The following is a 20896-nucleotide window of genomic DNA, read 5'->3' on the forward strand; positions in this document are numbered from 1 at the left end:
AGGCCAGCACAGGAGAACAAGGAGTTTCTGCCTAAGCTTAATACAAAAAGAAAGTGCACAGAAGGTGGAAGGTACTGATGGGCTTCCCAAGAAGAATACAGAGGTGTTGCCAGAGGATGCAGTTTTGGAGCTAGGAAGATCAAAGCTCAGGTGGAGCTGAAAATGACTGAGGGATTAGAAGGGCTTCTGTAAGTACATCAGCATGAAAAGAAAGGCTAAGGAAAATGTGAGCTCCTTGTGAAATGGTGATTGCCAAACGTGATCTGTGGGAAGATTATGGAGCAAATCTTTCTGGAAGCCCCTTCTGAGCACAGGAAAGAAAAGGTGATTGGGAACAGCCAGCACTGATTTGCTAAGGGCAAACTGTGCCTAATCAACATTACTTGTCTTTTATGATTGGATGATGGTCTCTGTGGACAAGGGGAGAACAGCAGATGTGACTTCAACTTTTATAACTCTGCTGTAGTATTTTTATTGTCATACTGTTAAGAAAAGGACTGGATAAGTGGGCTGATAAGGTAGGTGGGTAATTGCCTGGAGTGATGGGCTCAAAGTCTGACAGGTGAGAAGTTACTAGTTTAGGGATATCCCTCAGGTTGATCTTGGGACTAGTGTTGCTCGATGTCTTTATTAAAAACCTGGTTGTTAAGGTGAGCGTTCCTGGCAAGTTCACAAAGAATTCCAGGTTGGAGAAAGTGGCTGATACTCTGGAGTGCAAGCCTGCCTTTTGGAGGGCCCTGGACAGCCTGGAAAAGTTTGCTGACAGGAGCTTCATGAAGTTTAAAGAGAGCAGAGTGGAAATTCAGCATCTGGGATAAGATAACTCCATGTTATCCCATCTGGTAACTGTCTGAGGGCCAACAGACTGGAAAGCAACTTAGTCAAAAGAGGGATCTGGGGTGGGTCAGCTGTGCACTCTTGAAGTGAAGAAGGCCAGCCATGTCCTAGGCTGTGTTAGCAAGTGTGTAGCCAGTGGACCCAGGGAAATAAGTGTTTCCTTCCATTCAGCACTGCATCTGGAGCGCTGTGTCCGGTTTTGGGGTCCTCAGTATGTGAAAGACATTGACATTCTGCAGTGAGCCCAGCAGAGGCCAGCAATATAGTCAGGGGACTGGAGCATGTGGCAACGTAGGAGGAGAGGCACAGAAAACTGGATTCCAGAGAAGGGGTGAGGTGGAGACCTTGCCACAGTCTACAACTACTAAATGGGAGGACAGAGGAGATGGAGCCAGACTCTTGGGAGTGCACCATAATAAGATGAGAGGCAATCAAGACAATTTGCAACATTGAAAATTCCCATTAGAAATAAGGATTTTATTTTTTTTTAGAGTTGTTGGAGTGGTGAAGTGCTGGAATAGGACTGTCAGAGGAGTGGTCAAACTTCTATCCTTGGAGGTGTTCAAGAGCCAGCTGGACAAATCCTTGACCATACTGGCTTAATTAGACATATGAGCTGGGCTTTGGCTAGATGACCTCCTGAGGTACCTTCAGCCTGAATTATCTTATGACTGTAGTAACTACAGAGAGAACATCAGTGTGCAAACTGGTGAAGAAGCTGTCAGAGCGGTCAAGCAGTATGAACACTCCACTCCTTTAGGTCAGGATTTTTGATAATGGAATTGATTATCAAAAATATGCACCCTGTTTATTGTTGGCAAAGTGCATTGCTCCAGACAGCATTCACCTGCAGATGTGTGTGTCTAGCATAAGCAGTGTAGGACTGTTCAAATAAATGTCCGAATGATCAAATTCTCATGTGATTCTCGAATCATTTGTGCTTTATGTGATTTTTTTTTTTCCTTTTCATTTATCTTTTACTCTTTGAAGCGTATATTGCAAGGATCACTGGATTAAAAATGGTTTTCATAGGAAATTTTTCCTTACTCTTGGTTTTTAACTCTAACTAAATGTGTATATTTTATATATTTTCTTTGTTTTCTCTTTAGGAGATATCAAAAATATTCTAGAAAATGAACTTCAGATTCCTGCATCTAAAATGCTGTTAAAAGGGTGGAAGACTGGAGATGTAGATGATAGTGTAAGTTCTCAACTGTGTTTGCAGTTAACTGAATTCAGAGTTTCAAACCAAGCATCTGTGGGTGGGAGTTACAAGGCAAGAATTGTGAATTCCAAACTGTTAGATTTCTCAGGTGGCACACAAAGAACTCCTTAAAACATTGCAGAAAAAGTCAGGGCAAATCACTTCAGTTTGTCCTGCTTTTATCTATAACATGGCCCACCTCCAAAAAAGACGTTAGGAAGTTATCAATAAGGATAACTTGAAACAAAACATTTAGTGGCATTGTAAAGAAGTGTCAGTAATTAAATATGTCAGAATTGGTCAATGTTTTATATTTATAATCATTTTTTTTCTCCCCTCAGACTGTTTTAAAAACTCTACGCTTGCCAAAAAATAATAGTCTTTATGTTCTAACACCTGACCTGCCTCCTCCTTCTTCAAGTCATTCTGGGTAAGTCTTTTCACCATAAATTCTACTTGCATGGTTTGGTTTTGTGTGGGTTTTTTTAATGAAACCACGTGTACCCTTCCAGGAATCTGCGATCAGTAAATACAAAGTGTTTTCACTGCTCTAGTAAGTGTTAGGATAAAGTACCTCAGCACCTCATTGTTGAAAAGGTTTTTGAGGGTTTGTTGTTTTTTTTAAACCTTGGTGTGGTATGTGAACCACTTACATACCTGTACATGCAGAATTTTACACCTCCCAGATGCTCTGACTGTAAGAAAAATCTAGTTCCTGTGAAAATGGGAGCTGACCCTTCATAAGGTACTGCATTATCTTGGTCCATTTAATGTAAACCTGTATAAATTGTCATCATCAGGTCAGAATTTTCTTTCTGAAATGCCTGTTACATTTATCTAAAATTCTTGGCCTTTTAAAAATATATGTAGACAGGCTGAGTAATTGAATTCCTCTCAGCAGAATATAATTTATTACTGATTTGAGTATTCAGAAAGTTAATGGTAGGTATTCATATGTTAGTGGATACTGCTAACATTGGAAAATTATATGTTTTATAGAAAATGGAATCTTGGCTCTTTTAAAGTCACTTGTAATGTCGTTTTCTCTCCTACCCTTCCCTTTCTCCCAGGCAGACCTGGGTGAGGTCTTTACCAGGAAAATACTAATTTTATTCAATTACCACTAGAGGGTGCCCAGTAATTAAGCCTGGGAGATGCTCTGACCGCAAGCCGGCAGGGAGGGTTGTGTTTGGGTCAGACTTCGTGATCGTTAGACCAGAGTGAGTTGTCTGAAGAGGGAGTTGGTTTTTTGCTGTTGTAATCGACGGGAGAATATTCTACAAACGCAGTCGTATTACTGATGAAGGAAATTCTTTGACAAGCAATAGAGATAAATAGCTGGTTTCCTAATGACTAAAAGTACTTCATATATTACTAAAACGTACTTGTGCATGTAACCCTGTAGTCTGTGGAGGAAATAAGAATGCTGATATGAATTACAAAAATGGTAATAGTAAAGAAAAGCATTGAGAGGGAACAGTAGCACTGGAACAGAGGGAACAGAGTGGTGGTGAGCAGTACGTGCACTCTGTGTGCTCTGTATGTGCAAACAGGAGCTCTAGTTGTGTGTAAGGACAATAAGCCATTGTATTTAAGCAGCTAATTGAAGGATGGCAAAAATACTGTGGAAAAACACTGTACATCCTAATTGTTTGGGGTTTGGTTTTTTTAAAAATCAATTTCCAATTTCGAATTGTTCTCCAGGTATCACTGTATATTGCAATTTGAATGTCTTCAGTTCTGGAAAGAGAACTGAGGTCTGAAAGTATGTTGTTTACTGCAACTTCAAGAAACTATTACAACAAACTGTTTAAAAACAGTTCTTAGGCTTTTAAATTGGAGGAATAGTTTAAAAGAACTTTTCTTCCTAGTAAAATCAAAGTGGTTGCTACCTTTACAGTTTATACTTGTTTCACAGTGAAGATTAGTTCTGGATATTTTTAAGATAAAGTTGGTAGCTTTGGGATTGCAAGCGATGATTAATTAGTGGCTACTTAAAGAAGTATAATTTGAAGGCTAGATCATCTCCCTGAAGTCATAAATTCTAGATGAAAGGGGAGGCTTGCCTCCAATTAAAGCATCAATGCAGATCAAAACACATCTAATTGAAGCAATGTACCAAACCCAGTTACACTGTTTACTGCCTACTGTTAGGTCAGTTATTATTCAGATTAGCTTATTACCCACAATTTGAAAAGCACGATGCTCACATCTATTACTAATGGACGTTAAAGAACTTTGCCTCTTTGTGAGTTTATCTGTTGTTTTCTTCAAATGTCTTTTATTTTGAACTCAGGAGAAATAGTTGTGATTTGAATTTTTCCAGAAAGTGATATTGAAAAGCCTGTGATTCTGATATGTGATATTTTGTACGCCCTTCTTAAAAGGAGTGATGTGATCACAGCTCTATAAACTCCAATTTGGGCCTGTTCTTGACACTGTGGGGAGAACCCTGTCTGAAACATCCTTTTCCAACATATTGGTACCTAGGCTTTGTAGTTTGTGACAGACTGAATGGGCTTAACCCAGAGCTGACTTAAAACTAGCACCTAAATGTAATGGCAAAGTGATCCTGCAGTTCAAACAAGGAAAAATCTTCTAGGGTGTCTCCATTCATCAGTGGCATATCTAAAGCTTTTATAGGTAATAGAAACCCAGCGAATTACTACTGCATGCTAGTAAATTGAGGTGGAAAGATGAAATTTAAATGTCAAATACCACCTGTAGGGTTACATGCCCTACTTTCACAATTTCAGTTGGCAAAGCCATACTTATTCATCCATGTATCCAGAACAATAACATGTTCTGTGAGTTGTGGACTGATTTCTAGTAAATTCCTGCCTCAGCCCAGCGGCTGCAGTAACTCAGCCTTCTCTGTTATCTCACCTACCTCTGATGGTGCCTCCAGTGCTTCCCATGGATTTTGTAGCAGCTAAGCCATTTTTCCCCGTGTGCATAGGCAGCCTGCCCTGCCTCTCTTCGCCAGCTGGTAGCTGGGTAATACCAAAGGAAAGCAGACAGCATGTGCTGTAGGTAGTTCTGTAATTATTGGCTAGAAGGTGGCTGGCTGGAATATAAAAATACTGTGCTTGTACTGTAGCCTTTCACTAAGGTGAGTACCAATTCTGGTCTCTCCTGTACCCAGCTGTTGATTTGCCACAGTCTTTGAGACCTTTATAATGCTGTCAGACTCCCTTGAAACTAGTGAATAATGTTCGAAGGTTATGGGATGGGACAGGTGGATAAGAAAACATGATTTCCTTTGAAAAGCAACCTTGAAAGGTGGCAAAGAATGCCCATCATCTCATTGTCCAAGAGGGAGGAGATATCCTTTGCCCCAGTTTACAGATTCTTCAGTTCCTCAGAGTGCCTTTTCTTCCCTCAGTTGCCTCGGGTGCTGCTCGAGGGCTGGCAATACCCAGCTGAGGGAAGAGGTTTTAGAGAAAGCAATAGAAGGGAGCGTCAAAAGTGTAGGTGTGTGGATCTGGCTGTGGAGCTAGGTCATCCTGATTGTCTCTTTTCTATTTTGCATGTTCCAGGAGGCACTTTTTTGTAATAATTTTCTTCAGTTGTCACTTTAATGGGTGTAATGTATTGTATATTTATACTTTTTTGCTAAATAGCTGAAGGTCTTAGGTTCTTAATAATACCTGATGAATCTCTGGAAGGTTCAAACCAGTTAAAAGCTATTTGACCAGGACCGTGCCTGGGCAATTATTACAAATAATGTCTTTTTGCTTTGCAACTGCAATTTATTTAAGAAATTTAATCACCTGAGTGGATAGGAATAAAAAGCCCCATCTTTGATGTAATGGGTCCACATTTTGCTGAGTGTGTGCTAGGTTGTTGCAGAGGAGTGGTGGTTGTGGTATGGTGCCTTGTACACTATCAACTGTAGCGGAGTGTTAATTAAGAACGATGTAACCTGCAACTCCAATTATTAGTATTGTCTGTTTAGCTGGACAGGAGCAGTGCCTTGCTTTAGTTACTTTGAAAGCTTCAATAAGAATGGTAAGATTAATGTTTTATTTTCACATCTGCTCATGAGACAGTTTAAAAATCCTGAAGTTTAAAATGCAATCGAATGTAAACAAAAGGGCTTCTGCTCATTTACATGTTAGCCAGATTTGCTAACTGATTGCTGTTTGAACCTAATCTACCACCTCCTGCTGCATTAGCTACAACAAACATTACATTTACATACTGATTTCTTATTTTGTTTTAATGTAAATAATCTGTAATTACAGTAAATTTGGACTTCTGTTGACATGAGCTTGTATAAATCTGTAAGCTTAAAAGGGAAATGTTAATTACCTTGCGTCATACCTATTTATATAAAATTCAGAGATTTTTGGGGAAATCTCCATGTGCCTGAGAAAGATATTATCTAATGGAAAATACCGAATGCATTTCATAAAAACTTAACAGAACAGAAATGTAAAGGAGCATTTGCTGATCATTGATTAAGGATATACTTTTGGTTTAAAAACTTAAAATATTATTAAAATTTCAAAGCAGGTTATTGAAAGGCAAAGTATTACATCAAAAGTCAAAGCATTGAGGCAGTCAGTTAACAATGGACAGAACCAATTTATTTTATACATTGTGTTACAGAACAATGGACAAGCAGTAAAAATGGAAAACTGAAGTATAATAAATATCAGCACTAATACCATCTTGCTTCAGTGTTGCACAGGCTGACTGAACAGTTGCTGTCCCCTAAGATTAGCATTATTAGCAGTTAACACATTTTTTGGCTAAACATTGTTTCTATTCTTAATTTAGTAGGCTTGGGGCTTATAAATTGTGCTGTATTGGAATTTGGATGGAGTAGCTAGTGAATAAACCCTTTCCAGACTTTTATTTGAGTTTTGATATTTTGAACTTAGTAGGGAGAGGAAAAAAAATCTTGCAACTTCCATTGCTTGAAATCTAAGTTTCAGAGAGGAACATTTTTGTTTGTCTATTACAGAATTTCAACCCCAGCTTGAATCCTGGTCCACCACTGAGGTTTCTGTGCATTGTGGTAATGGTGATAGGCAATGCTGTATAGGCAATCCATATGACATCCTAAACTGGTCCAAGTCTGTCTTGCTAGAACTGGTCAGAGTGCGGACTGTGCGCTCAGGTCTATTTTTTTTCTTGTCTGTTCTTGGACTTCTTTTTTGGGTGTAGGCAGAGTTCCTCTAATGGAAGATTAGTCCCCCAAAATACCATCAAGTTCCCTTCCTTTCTGTGCGAAATATTGAATGCAAATACATTCAGCTCAGGAAACAAAATTGCAACGGCAAAATAGAACCTAAATGGCTTTGAAAGCTAGGGCTTGCAGGTGGGGGGGAAAGGTGCTGGTGAGAGTGGCCTACTTTAGTCCTGTTCCTAGAATTTGATATGGTTCCTTTTCATTCTGTCAGCACTGATGGCAGGGAAAAATAGGCAAAAGAAGAAAGGCTGTTTTGACTTTAATGGGACCTGGAGTTGGGCCTGATTATTTCTTTCTTTCTTTTGATGCAGATGTTTCATATGGAAGATTGTAGTCAACTGGTAACATTGGCAGGAAAATGAAACTGCTGCAAACACTGAAGCCCAAATTTTAGAAATGTGCATTGTGTTCAAAAATCAGTCTTCTCAATGTAGTTGTGTGCACCTAAAAAGAAACAAAAGTAAGCTTCAGCTTACTGTCAGTGAGAAGTCTCTTCTCATTTTTGTATTTTTGATCATAGCCTTAATGGCTGAAAATGCAATTTTAGGGCAAGGTATGCTTTGGAAGCAGCTCTACTTGTATAAATAATTTGGGGTTATCCACAGGAAATGAATGCGGGAGAGGACTGCCATCACTGGCATGGTCCAGCTTCTTGTTCAAATCAACCCTGTCCCACAGAGGAGCATTGGTACGCGTAGGAAGTAGTTGGCATAAACTGCCCTTCAGACTTGCCTTCAATTCCTCCTTCCATGGACTCTCTAATGTACATGGTCCAGGTCTATGGCTGTCAGACCATATGAAATTTTGATACAGGAGCTCAAAGGATTGGGTCAGTTGACCACTGCGTTTCTGAGTAAGCAGAAGTAGTGTTCCTGATTGTATTGTTTTTCTGCAGAAAAGGTGAAGGATTAACCACACACTTCAATTGCTAACACTTTCAAAACCCATTTTTTCCTTAATTTCTTTTTTTAAATTATTTTTTTAGGCCAGCTAAATTTTCAGTCTCTTCTTTGGCTGTATTTGGCTCTGAATACGTACTGAGAATTTGCTTGTTAACAACATTCAGCTTGTGGTGTTTGGAAATCCAAAAAGTAGAGGTGTCAAAATTGAAGCTTTCAATTCTAAGGCACTTCATTTAAATTAACTGGGTTTGAAGAATATTTTTTCCTTTTCTAAATATTCTCTGCTATCACATCCAGATGAAATAGAGAAATGGAAAACATTTCCAATGAACAGATATGCTTTTTATTAGCATGCTGTCTTTTAGATAGTAGGAAAACGTGTGTATCTTGTGTACCTTGAGAGACGGAGGGTTTGATGGAACTAGCCTGTTTCATTCTATGTTTACATCAATTATAGAATGAAAACATAAGTCACATTATTGGTTAGCATCTACAGATTTTCAGATGGAGTCAAAAATAGCTATGACAGAGCTTTGTGTGATATTCTGTATGGAATCCAGAGCCATTCGCATATGCTGTAATTAATGTTTTCAGAGCAATTAAATATGTCATTCTCCTCCAGCATTTGCTGAAAACAAATAAAAAAGTCTGAATCTGAAAAAGCACAGCAGGATATTTTAGTTGCTACTGAACATTTGCCAAAAGAAAACATGAATATGGTGACGCTGAACTTACTGTTAACAATCAAATTAGCATTACCTTTCAAAATAGACATACAACTTTTCAGGACTTTTGGGTTTTGTGGTGGATTTTTTGTAGTGTGTTTTTCTTTTTGAAGGACTGTTAAGATACTTAATTTTTTTTCTTAGGCCTTTTCTTACAAGATTGTGTGACAAGTGCAGCTAACTTCACGTTGAGCATTGGTGACTGACTTCAGTGTCTCTCACACACTTGATTGTACTTCGCATTGACAATGAGTTAAATTTAATTTCCATATTGCAAATCCATAAAAGATGAGAAATAGGACTTCATGGTTTTGTTTTTGTAGTATGTGATTATTTTGTATAAGATGTCACAGAATCCAAATTAAGTTGCTGAGTGAAGATATTTTTGTAAGGTAATTTTTCTTGAGATGTTAAAGCAAATTGTGCATCTCTTGCTAAAGCATCCAGTGAGTATTGCATGGGTTCCTCAGCATCTGAGCAGCAAAACAGCAGCTCAGTAATTTGAGGAGGAGGAAAAACTAACAAATCAGGACTCAAATAATCTAGTAGTCTTTGTTGTCCTCTTGTATCTTAAGATACAGCTGTGCTTATTTGCATACAAAATTTGTCCTTTATTGCTAAGACGAATGGCATCATGGAACAGTGAAGATGTGAAGGAAAAAAAAAACCCACAACTGTTTGTCATTCTTTTAAGAGTCTGTGATAAGACAAAAAAGAATCAAATAAGTCCAATTTAATTCCATGTGCCACTGAACAGGTCAAGTCTGCATAAATATTGTTTAGAAATCCAAGCTGTGTTACGGTGTTGCTGCAGTTTTGTAGCCTGTATAAGATTGTACACAGCTGTAATTGTCGTGTCTGTAATGGAAGTCCTGCCTTCTATTTTGAAAAGTAGATAGCTGCATAATTTTGTACCTAATTAAGCCAGCAGGATGCCTTTTTAACATCCAGATGTTTTTTTACCAGGAAAAAACCCCCAGGTTTTTGACAACTTGTTCATATAGTTGGCCTGTTTAATCTGTATCTTAAGATTTATTTTTTAATTCATATGATTAAAGATGTCTTAATGTACACTTAAAGCAATTTGAGCAGAACTAACTTTTTTTCTAAATGCTCAATACCCACATGAGAAATTTTGCTGTGGTTAGTTTTCCAGTTCTAATTAGCTGGGTTTTTTGTGCTTTGAATGAAACTAAGCGGAAGAATTTCCGTTTGGTTTATGCTTCAGGTAACCCTAGAGAAGCGAGAGCATGATTTGCCTTGTTCTACTTACCATCAGTTTTTAATGTGCATTGTAGCTTGATATTTTGTCTGGTCATCAATATGCTTACAAGCCTGGTATTAATGGCATTATGAGTGCTAAATATCCCCCGTGTTTGTGAAGATAATGTGATTCTCTCGATTTTGAGAATACTTAACATTAGAAGAGCTTTAAAGGCTGCAGTCACCTTATTAAGGAAGGAGTTCAGGAATGGCCTTTGGTCATTCTCAGCATGCTTCCTTGCATTTAAGAGTGAAAAGAGAGATGATAATGTTGTGCCTGGACTTGTCCGTGTAGAGTTTAGGGTACCCTGGGGTTTTTGCATCTAACTGTAAAACAAGCTATAACATGCTTATCCCTGATTTTCTTGTTTTTCTTTCAACCATTTCAGGGCCCTGCAGGAGTCATTAAATCAAAACTTCATGCTGATCGTCACCCATCGAGAAGTCCAGCGGGAGTACAACCTCAACTTCTCAGGAAGCAGTACCATTCAGGAGGTGAGTGCTGTTTCACAGCTGAAGAATAAATGTAGCTCATTAAAGCTAATGCCAGCTCTGTTAAAGAGGGTTTACATGGTCTTCATGGGTATTCCTTTATTTTATTTGTCTTTGTTTTTTGTTTAATCAACTGGTTCATCAAGACTTCTGTGATTTTATTAAAGAACTTGCCCTAATTTTTTAATTATTATTAAATTACACAGAAGGGTTGGGTTGTTTTTTGGGTTGGTTTTTTTTTTTTTGCATTGTGGTACCAAAATATATCATCAGTGTTTATTCATTTATTCTAGAGTGATTACAAAAGGAAGTTATTCAAATGACATTTTATCTTTAAGCCCTTTGAAGGTCCCTCTGTCTTCCCTTCATTTAACCAGCTCCATCTACACTTTGTAGGCGTCTCTGCAGTTACTGGTTGCTATTGTAGCACTGCAGTTCTTCCTAGCTTGGTAGCCAAATGGTTTTCTGTATAGTGGACATTGCTGCCGTTCTTTAGAATGGCCAGCAAGGGGTGATATTGTAGAGAACTTTGTCAGAATGAAGTCCTGTCGGAAGAAATATCTCTACTATGACTCTGATCTCTCTCTGAATTGAGAACAAGCAGTCCTTGCATATTTTAAAAACTCCTTTCTTATGTAGTGCCCCATGGTGTGTCTAATGCCAGATGTTTTGGATTTTATTTTCCATATAAACCCACTAACTTCTAGAAACATGACAAACAATCTAGAAATAAGAATCTTCAGAATTCACATTACAAAATATTAAGATTAAATGTTTGCTTTTCAAATTAAATGTATGCTTGCTATTGACACTTCCCTGTCTTTTAGGGTTGAGCAGATTTCATTGAAGTTTTTCATGTCACATGCTGACATTGCAGACAGAATTATTTTAAGTTCTGTAATATTAGCTATGGGAGCAATATCTCACACAACATTGAAAACTGTTTTCATTGTGAATCCTAGTATCCTTAAGATCTAAATTCTGATCTTTCTCCTGTGTGAAAGCCTGTTTTGTACTTGACCTTTGGATACCCGTTATAAGAAGTTCTGTTGTATATGGGTTTATTTTTTAATATAAACGAACAAATTTATATCAGTTTTGTGGGGGCTTTTTTTGAGGGGCTAAGCTCTGACTCTTTACTATTCAAAATAATTTTAATATTTCTGGAAATAAATTATCAGAATATTTGGGCTTTATTTTAAAATTGTGAGATTCTAAAAAAACCCCTCACATACCTACATAATGTCTCTTGTTTTTTTTAATCTATCCTACATCAGTTGCTACTTTGCTGGTGGGTCTTACCAGACTTAAAAGAACCAGAAAGCTGTGACAGCACATGGGAATCTAGGCTGCTTTTACATGCACAGAAGTTTGTTTTGTTTGTTGGTGATGGCAGGTTGCAGTCAACATGTTAACACACAGACTTGTTAAAATTTAAAAGTCAGTTATGATTTTCCTGATTTGAACAACCAAAATCCAAAGCCCCCCAGCACCACTACCCTGTAACCAGCATGAGCATCAAACCTTTCTTTGCCTTTCTGTCCTGTACCTAAGTATTGCAGCCAGTAGCCTGTATAAAATCATGAAGCCAATTTCAGAGGCTAAAATGAAAAGAGAACTCGGGACCTTCCTGTGTAGCTGATGCTGAACAGGTGAATGTGTCTGTGCAAAGTCTTGTGGAAATCGCTGGGGATTTGGCTGAGGTAGAAGGGTTGGCGAACATTTGTCTAATTATAGAAAACAAGCACTGTTTTGGCTGTTAACTCCCTAATGGCTTTTTAATTTAATTTTTTTTTTCCTTTTAGCATAGAGTGAGTGTTGTAACAAATGACTGATGAATTTAGTTACTCTGTGAGATTTGGAGGAATTGGTGATATCTTTCCTTCTCCTTTCTTCTTTGTCTTTCTCCTCTCCAGGGACTGTTAGATTTTATTATTTATCCCTTCACTCCTTTATTCACACTTTACCAAATTAATAGTTTACTTTCCTTCTGGTCTGTTTCTGTGATCGTGGAAAAGCTCCAGGAGTTGCGGTTGCCAACCACGAGAGGGCAGGAAGGACTATTCAATTATTACCTAAAAATGCCGTTCAGTGTTTTCAAATTAGCTTCTGGTATATTAACAAAAAGGAGTATAATGGCCAAGTTATTGTTTGATTTACAGATAATTGGCATATTGCAGGGAGGAGACTTAATTTCACCCTTTTAAATTAAACAGGGAGATTTAAAAAGACATAAAATATTCATTAATGTTCAGTGATTATAAAGCAGTGGCATATATTTATTCTACCTTTATTACTGTTTCGATGGGAAAATACTGCAAATATTTCAGAAATCGACTTGGCCATACTGACAAGTTGAAATGTTTAAGCAGTGTTAATGCAATCTACTCACACGTTATATCCTATGCAGAAAGATTCAAAATGACTACATCAATTATTAAAAGAAATATTTAAAATTCTATAAATGTTCTGCTGCTTGCCACAGTTGGATGCAACTGTCTCTCCAGGGCTAGTTGTTTCGATTGTTGTTGTTGTTATTAGTGCTGTGAATTTTAAGGAATAGATATTTATTTGCAAGTGTCTCAAAAAAACCCAAAACCCAAACAACCCACCACACCAAAAATCCAACCCCACCGCTCTTTCAAAACGGTCACAGATATTTTGTAACAGGCTAAATGCAAAATCCAGTGAGCTCTCAGCTCTTCCTAACCACTGTGTCACTTCACTTTCCTGTTGTCTTTTTTTTTTTAATTGTTTGGAATGCGTGTTCAAGAGTAAATGATATTTAGATGAATTGTTAGCAGGAAGAAATCTGGCTGTTTAATGGGGAAACAATGTGACAGAAAATTCTGAGAGAAGCCTGAAGCCGTAGTGCTCGTGTCTGCTTCCACAATTTCTTGCGTATTAATTCAGTAGTTGGATTTCGGATAGAACTTAAAAATGCTTTATTTTAATGTGCTTTATCTATATCTTCAACTGTTTTTAAGACTTTGTTGTTCTGTTTAAAAAATATGTTACATTCAGTTATTGATGTGGCATTATGCGTCCTTAGGGAATCTTCAGAAATGAAATAAAAAATTCAACTGAATTTGTCCAACACTCCAGATATTGAATTTTCTTTTTTCTTTTTTTTTCTTTTTTTTTTTTTGGTGAGTTAGGTAGGGAAGTTGTTAACTTGGAAAGTTAATGATAACATGTTGGCCTAAATTGCAAATTAATCTGTGTCACAGGTTTCTGACATCTGTTTGTTCTTGTAAAATTGCAGTATTAAATTAATTCTGGGCAGATACTGTTCTGGGAAATATCATGATTACTTTTTTCCATGATCCGCATTTTAAAGTGGAAATTAGTAGGTTTTGTGCCAGTTTGGAGACTGCAAATTAATACATTTCCAGTGTACTGTATGGATAAATAAGGCCAATTCTAACAAATTGAACTCCTAATAGGTAGAAGACTGAAAGGAGTTTACTGCCTGAATACTTGTTCTTTATTCTGCTAAAACAATCTGCAGAGGCTATCCAGTATTGGAGCCAGAGAATTTTTAAATTCTGATTTGAGAAGCCATGTGCTAAATCATTACAAGGCATTGCCACATACAGCAGATTTTGTTTTCTCTCCGTTCTTACGAACTTGTTCTCATTTTGAAGTGAATATTTCTACTAATCTTCATGCTTGCAATATTATTTGATGGAAACAAAAGCCAGCTCTTTTCAGAGGGGGGAATATTTAAATGTTTAATAGAAAGCTACTTTGTGTTCTCTTCCCGGGGTAGACAAACTAATATGTGAAAAACTTTTTGGATTTGAGTTCCTGTCACAATAGTATGTTCCACATTTTTTGTTGTTTTAGTCAGTGACGTGGGGGTAGGGGTAGAAGGGTGGGAAATAAAAAATTTTAACAAACTGGATAACTCTGATAAAAAGAAGGCATTTGCTTTTGTCTACTTTGAAGCCTTTCTGTGATTCCTGTGTGCAGGATTACAGAAGTATCCAGTGTACACAAGCTGTGGCTGCTAAAGGCTGGACGAGTTAAATATGCAGAAACTTCAGGCCTCTTGTAGATTGGTGATTTTATTTTGTAACTGCTGGAGATTCCAGTTGAGAATACTAGGTAAAGCGTGTACTAGGTGCTATAATTCCTAGTAAAACACAAAATCTGTGCAAACAATACAAAGGAGATGGGTCCCTAAGTACTGGCTGCCTCTGCATAGCTGCATCTGCTCTTTATTCCATTGCTTTAGCCAATAACCTAATCGGAGGCTAGCTGCTTAGCATCCCTGTCACCTGTGATAGGTAATATATTTGTTCTTTGTTCCCTATAGACTTACTGGCTAAGGTGGAATATGAAATGCAATGTATCCAATAGCACTGCAGGCAGGAGGAGGAACTATTTGTGCATACAACTGCTTGGGCACAGATAAAGTATAAATTCTGTGGTGACAGACCCTAATGACAGCTTGAAGTCCGTTGTATTGATTTTCCTAAAACTTTTTTGTTAAGCGGGTGAATGTGAAACAAGATATAAAAACACCACTTATGAACTTGCAGGCAGAAACCTTATTTAAAAGGTCTAAATAACTGTAATATATAAATATAGGTAAGCAGATGAATTTCCTTTAGCATGCAGAGAAATAGCCCAGCTGAAGGTCCCTGTACCTTTTTCAGATCAGATTTTTGCTCTCTGTGCGAAATATTTTCAAGCCAATTGCTGTTGAGTGAGATCATCTGGTGTAAAGGTCAGATGTTGGCATGGGGACACAACGTATATATAAATAATATTGGTTTTAATGTTGTAGCTGAGTAATCACAATAAAATACATTTGCCAGAGATTAGAATATGGACATGCCCACAAGTGGTACCTACGTTAACAGATTCAGAAACAGTTGTGTTATATTTTGGGGGGTTTTGCTTGCTTTAAAATTGTTGAAAACTCTGCTTATGCTAATAAAAATCAGTAACTAACACTTTTTGGTATTTAATTGGAATTGCACAAACATACTGCACTATTATTTAATTATTCTTTTAATATGAGGGAAGCTAGTAAAATACGCTCTTGCTCCACTCTTTGAACTCGATGTATATTCTTTTTGTGAAATTTGAACATTTTGTTTGCTTTTTAAAGAAATCTATCATGAAAATTATATTCAATTTATAGTGAGTCATAACAAGACTATACATAATTTAATAGTCTCAGTGTTCTACAGTGGTAAACGAGTACCAGCTAGTGAGACAGGTTTTGACTTTTTAACCGAGGAGAGAAAAGATGTTTTTATAAAGCTAAATCAACTTCTTGATTTGAATTTGGGTTTTTTTTTTTCCGTTTTCAGCAAATCAGCACATTGCTGAACTAAAGTGTATTTGCTGAAAGAAATCCTTGATAAACTTTTTGTAAATGGTCATGTGTCGGGAATGATATGAAAAGGAAGTTCCTTGGGAAATAAGGAGAGAATGCCTTTATGTACCTGTTCACAAGTGATAGCTTTATTAGGCGCTTAAAATATCTTAATATCTGACTGTGGGGATCTGTGTCGAAGAGAGAATATTGATAGAGGTTTATAACCATTATATTCTTCTTCTTGCGCAACAGAAACAGCAATAAGAGGTAAAGGAAGGGCACTCTTTTACTTACCTATTAATTACGAAGCTTAACATATTCCTGACAGAATATGTTTCATAACCTGTAATTTGCTTTTGGTGGGTTTGGACGTGCATATCATTAAAGAAACAATCTTCAGTTATCAAAAAACTAGTAAACATGGACATTTTTATATGCAAGAAAAGGCAGAGAGTAAATAATTGCACTAGTGACCAATACTGTAATAATCCTGTTTTACAATATGCACTTGACAGGTTGTAATAGTGCTAATTGAAGAGACTAATTCACACTTGCTTCATTCTATTCAAAGGCAAAATCAGCAGCTTGTTTTGCTTTTGACCAGATGGTCCTGATGAACACCTACTGTGCACTTTAAGTGCTTTACTAGAATTACAAAGGCTGGGGGCTGCGTCCGACTCAAAATGATTTGAGAAGAGAAAAAAACCTCACTGCTCAATGGATTTGGTGCAACTAAATTAATTCTAGTGGACCCATTACACATTGAGCCCCCTTTTCAAAGTGCTGAGCCTCCTCGTTTGTTCTGTAGCAATGAGAAAGTGAAAGGCAGATTACTGCAAACAGAAATAAAAAAAAAGTGCTGTGAAAAGGAGAAAAGAGGCCTTGAAGCCTTTTCATATCATTTGGGTTTTTCAAGTGCGTTATTTTTGGGGAGGGTGGATGTATGAAAAGCCAATTGGAGTTTTTTTTGTTTTAAAGTGCGCTATTTAAGTACTATGAATATAAAAGCAAGAGCAACAGTTGACTGAGTTTACTGTGGTAAAGCTTTGTGTCCAAGGATGAATCAAATTCATTATAGTCAATGCTTTGTATTTTCATATGAATGTAGGGTTAGTTTCACAAGACTGTGTCTGTTTAGGATAATTATAATTTAATATTTTCCTTTCATAAAGTTATCACTGTAGATATCTAAAATTTGCTGAAAGCAAGGGTTTTTTCTTCAACAAATTTAGAAGCGCCCAGAGAGTTTAAAACTCCAAAGGAAGCTGTTTGATTTCCAAGGGAAGGCGAGGCATGTTCCAATAGCATCGAGGCGCAGATTATTATAACTAATTAGAAGTCACACATCTGTTAGCTTTCGATTTGTCAGCGCTTGTAGTTTTGTGTGTGTGTTTATATCTCCCTTCTTCCTTTCTCTCGTTCTCTGTCTCTATTACACTCCATGCGTAAGCGAAGTTGGATTTGAGAGAAACTCTCAAAGGATAAGGATCAATTTATTTCAATTTGAAAGTAATGAGTAGTCATTGTTATAATTTTTGTTATAGGTTCAGCTATGTAAATGCTCAGTCATGTGAGTTGTCCTTATTTTAGAAGTAATCATGTTAAATTGAATGGCTTTGCTCGTGTAATTTAAGGGTGCTAAGGATTTTGGGGATCAAGCCCTAATTTAGAACCCTGATTTTTTAAATACAATTATTTTTTTCTTTTTTCACTGCAATTAAAATCATCGTTTGCTGTTCTGATTTTGAATATTTGCTATGTTTTACTTTCAGGGTGGGAAATTTTTATACAAGGCTTCTACCATAATGCTCGCTATTAAAAAGGTGTTAGCATGAAATGACAAGAAAACCGAAGCAGCTTTCTGAACATATTAAACAGCTATGTCCCTAGTTCCTGTGCTATTTAAAGTGGGAAAGCAGTACCCTCTAGCTAAATAGCATAGTACTAGCTGTATAAATTATATTTGGTTGAATCATAAATGAAAAAATAAAGTTAGCAATTTTTTGCAATTAAAAAAATTAATTTACAGCTGCTAAATTAAAGTGTACTAGAGCATGGTTTAACCTTTCTATCCTGTGCTAACTATAATATGATCACTTCTATTATTGCATGATATACACTTATATTAAAAAAAACCCCAACAATCGTTGAATTGCTGATTTGTTTTCAAACAATGAAATTTGTATTTGTGCAAATTATAGTAGGCACAGTGTTCTCTCATGTTTTCTCATCAAACAACCCAATTATACTTATAAATAGTGAGGTGCTAATGAACTGTTGTTCTGGAAAAGTTGTTTTTTTTTTTTAACTTGAGTAAGAAAGGAAACACTTCACAATTTTAGAGTGCTTGCTTGGTGAGAAAACATTTGAAAATATTGTACTTATGTAAATCATGTTGGTGCTATCACTTCTAAATACACAACAGAAGCTAATCTAAACCTCATCAGTTCATATGGAGGCAACTACATTCTTGACATTGTAAATTGCTCACTTAATTGGGAACTGGTGATTTACTTTTATTCATTGAGTTAGGGGAGTTTTTTCACAAAGAGTTTATTTTTCACTTGAAAGTTTATTAGTGTGTTCATTTAATAGAAAGATGAAAAATTTTGGGTAGTTGATGCAATGAGAATATATAATGTAGGAATTAGGGAGATATGACACGGAAACAGACAACAGTATCTTAGCAGCAGTGTAGTGACTGTGCTGCACTGCATCAGTTTGTAATTTCTAAGCAGTGAAAATAGTTGCCATTTCAAAAGTGAATTACTAATGTTTGTCTCTGGTCCGTTACATGTTAGTGAAGCAGAGCACGATCTCTTTAGTAAACTCCTTTCCTATGATTTTTCAGTTATGTTCCACTATCTGTATAAAACATGAACTGGAAAAGTTATTTTGTTTTTGTACCAAGATGCATGGGCATAAATTGAAGAGCCTTTCGCTTATTTAAAGGATAAAATGCCCCCATAATCACCCTCAAGAAATCCCCGTTACTGTTTTTAAAAAGGGTTATAGAAGCTCTGGGCAAACATTTGCAATAAGTGGCAAAATTTATGCCTTGCTTTGTGATAGTTGCGTGACCAGACAGTGGGGTATAGGATTGTTTTAAGGTTTTTACAGCTGCAGGCAAAAAGCATCTGTTCCTAGAAAAGCCTTCATTGTTTAATTTTGACACTGACTTTTCCATGCTGCTTGTACCAGACTCTGGATTAGGTGCCACTAAGAGAAAATTTGTTTTAAGTTGCCCCCAAATGCAGCTGTCGCTATACACGGCCTTGTAGCTTAGGCAAAGTAGACGTAATCAAAACAAGCATTTTTGTTCAAGGTCATCTCCGTAGACTGAAAAAGCTCAGAGCAGGAATTTTGACAATATTGTATCTTGTGAGTAGCCAGGCTAATAGCTTTTGTGTTTGTTTAGTAATTCTTCTGGTGACCACTAATGTATATGCCTCAGAAACAATGAAAGAAAGGGTTTTTATTTAACTGCACTGCTTTTCTTTTATATATACATTTCTTTTGAGCAGTTACTGTGGTATTCAGCTACGTACACTCCATGTATGTGTGTTTGTATCTCTCTGTCTCTATAGTGAAATGGAATGATTTACCAAAAAATCAGGGAAAATGGACATTTTTTGAAATAGCTTCCATTTATTTCCTTCAAAGTTTCCAGTGAATTAAAAATGAAAGAGCACTTCATTTTATGTATCCCAGAGTTGTGTTAATTTCTACCCAGCTGGTCTAAAATGATTGATACAAAGCCAAATTTGTGGCTGCCTGCATTACAAAGTCTGTAATTTGCTAATGAATTATGATAATAATCTTTCATCATACATGAAAGATTTAGACAAACAATTTACTAACTATATAGTTTGATCACAATTTTTGGGTTTGTACCAAGCCTAGAATCTACTTTATTTTTCCCTGCCTAGATTAGTAGAAAAGTGAATTTACTCTGACCCTGCTTTGAAACCAATAATGGTGGAAGGTAGGTGGGGATGATGGTGGGCAGCAGAAATTATATGAGCTTGTAGTGTAAAACTCCCATATTTAATGTATATACAAATCCAACCACACAGTTTCTAACTAGAGAAGCATCACAGTCAGCATGACACAAGTTGTTTGAAATTGCAGCTACTGTTGTAGGGAGGTAGGAGTAAATGAAAGCAGGGTAGAAGGAAAAAAAACCCAAACACCTGATAATACGTTTCTCAAATTAAACCTGCTCTGGGTATGGTGGAAGCAAACTAAAGCAGAGCTAGACCAAGGCGTGGAAGCAAACTAGACTTGAAGAGAAAAAAATATCAAGACCTCCAGAGAAGGAAAGCTGCTCCCAGATCCTGTCAACCTGAAGGAAGTTTGTGGTTACCTGAATATCACACCAGCAAATACTTGATCTTGAACACTCTAAGGACATTCTGAGGACAATGTTCACAGTAGGACACGAGCACAGTATCAGCAGGTGTCTTCCTACACAAAATCTGCTCATTTTTTGTTATCTTGGTGGATGGATTGTTTGCCTTGTGATCAAAGGTGACTTCCCAGTTTTGCAGAACTTGCTTCTGTTTTGGATATTTTACTTTTCCAATAGTAACATAGGGAAAAGGATAGGAGCTTTCTGTTCGGTGTCCTCTGACTTTTCTTCTGTTTTGCAAATAGCTTCAATCATTTTTTTCTGCTCCTCTTGAGCTCACTTTAGGGAATTTAAGTAGGCATTATTTTGATATCCACCTTAGTAAAACAACCAACCAAAAAAAAACCCCTATGTGACTTAACATGTGTATCCAGTGCTGCCATTTTTTGTTTAGTTTACACTGTTGCTGTCAGTGGCTTCTGGCTTTATGTACTTCTCTTCAGACTGTAGTTAGCTGAACGAGCTTCTTACTCTAGAAGCATGCACATGACTGCCCAAAACAAAATTGCATTGAGATTCCTGTGGTT

General features: G+C 36.9%; 1 protein-coding gene across 1 annotated transcript in view; it reads left to right on the forward strand.

The window, feature by feature from the left end:
* FAF1 (Fas associated factor 1) overlaps nt 1-20896 on the forward strand; it is a 160489-nt gene that overhangs the window by 37790 nt on the left and 101803 nt on the right. Inside the window, exons 5-7 of the mRNA XM_084266118.1 lie at nt 1947-2038; nt 2383-2471; nt 10521-10626. Of these exons, the coding sequence (XP_084122244.1) occupies nt 1947-2038; nt 2383-2471; nt 10521-10626 (287 nt within the window). The remainder of the gene's footprint in view (nt 1-1946; nt 2039-2382; nt 2472-10520; nt 10627-20896) is intronic.

This window comes from Gallinula chloropus, assembly GCF_964237585.1.
Source record: "Gallinula chloropus genome assembly, chromosome: 6".
NCBI lineage: Eukaryota > Metazoa > Chordata > Aves > Gruiformes > Rallidae > Gallinula > Gallinula chloropus.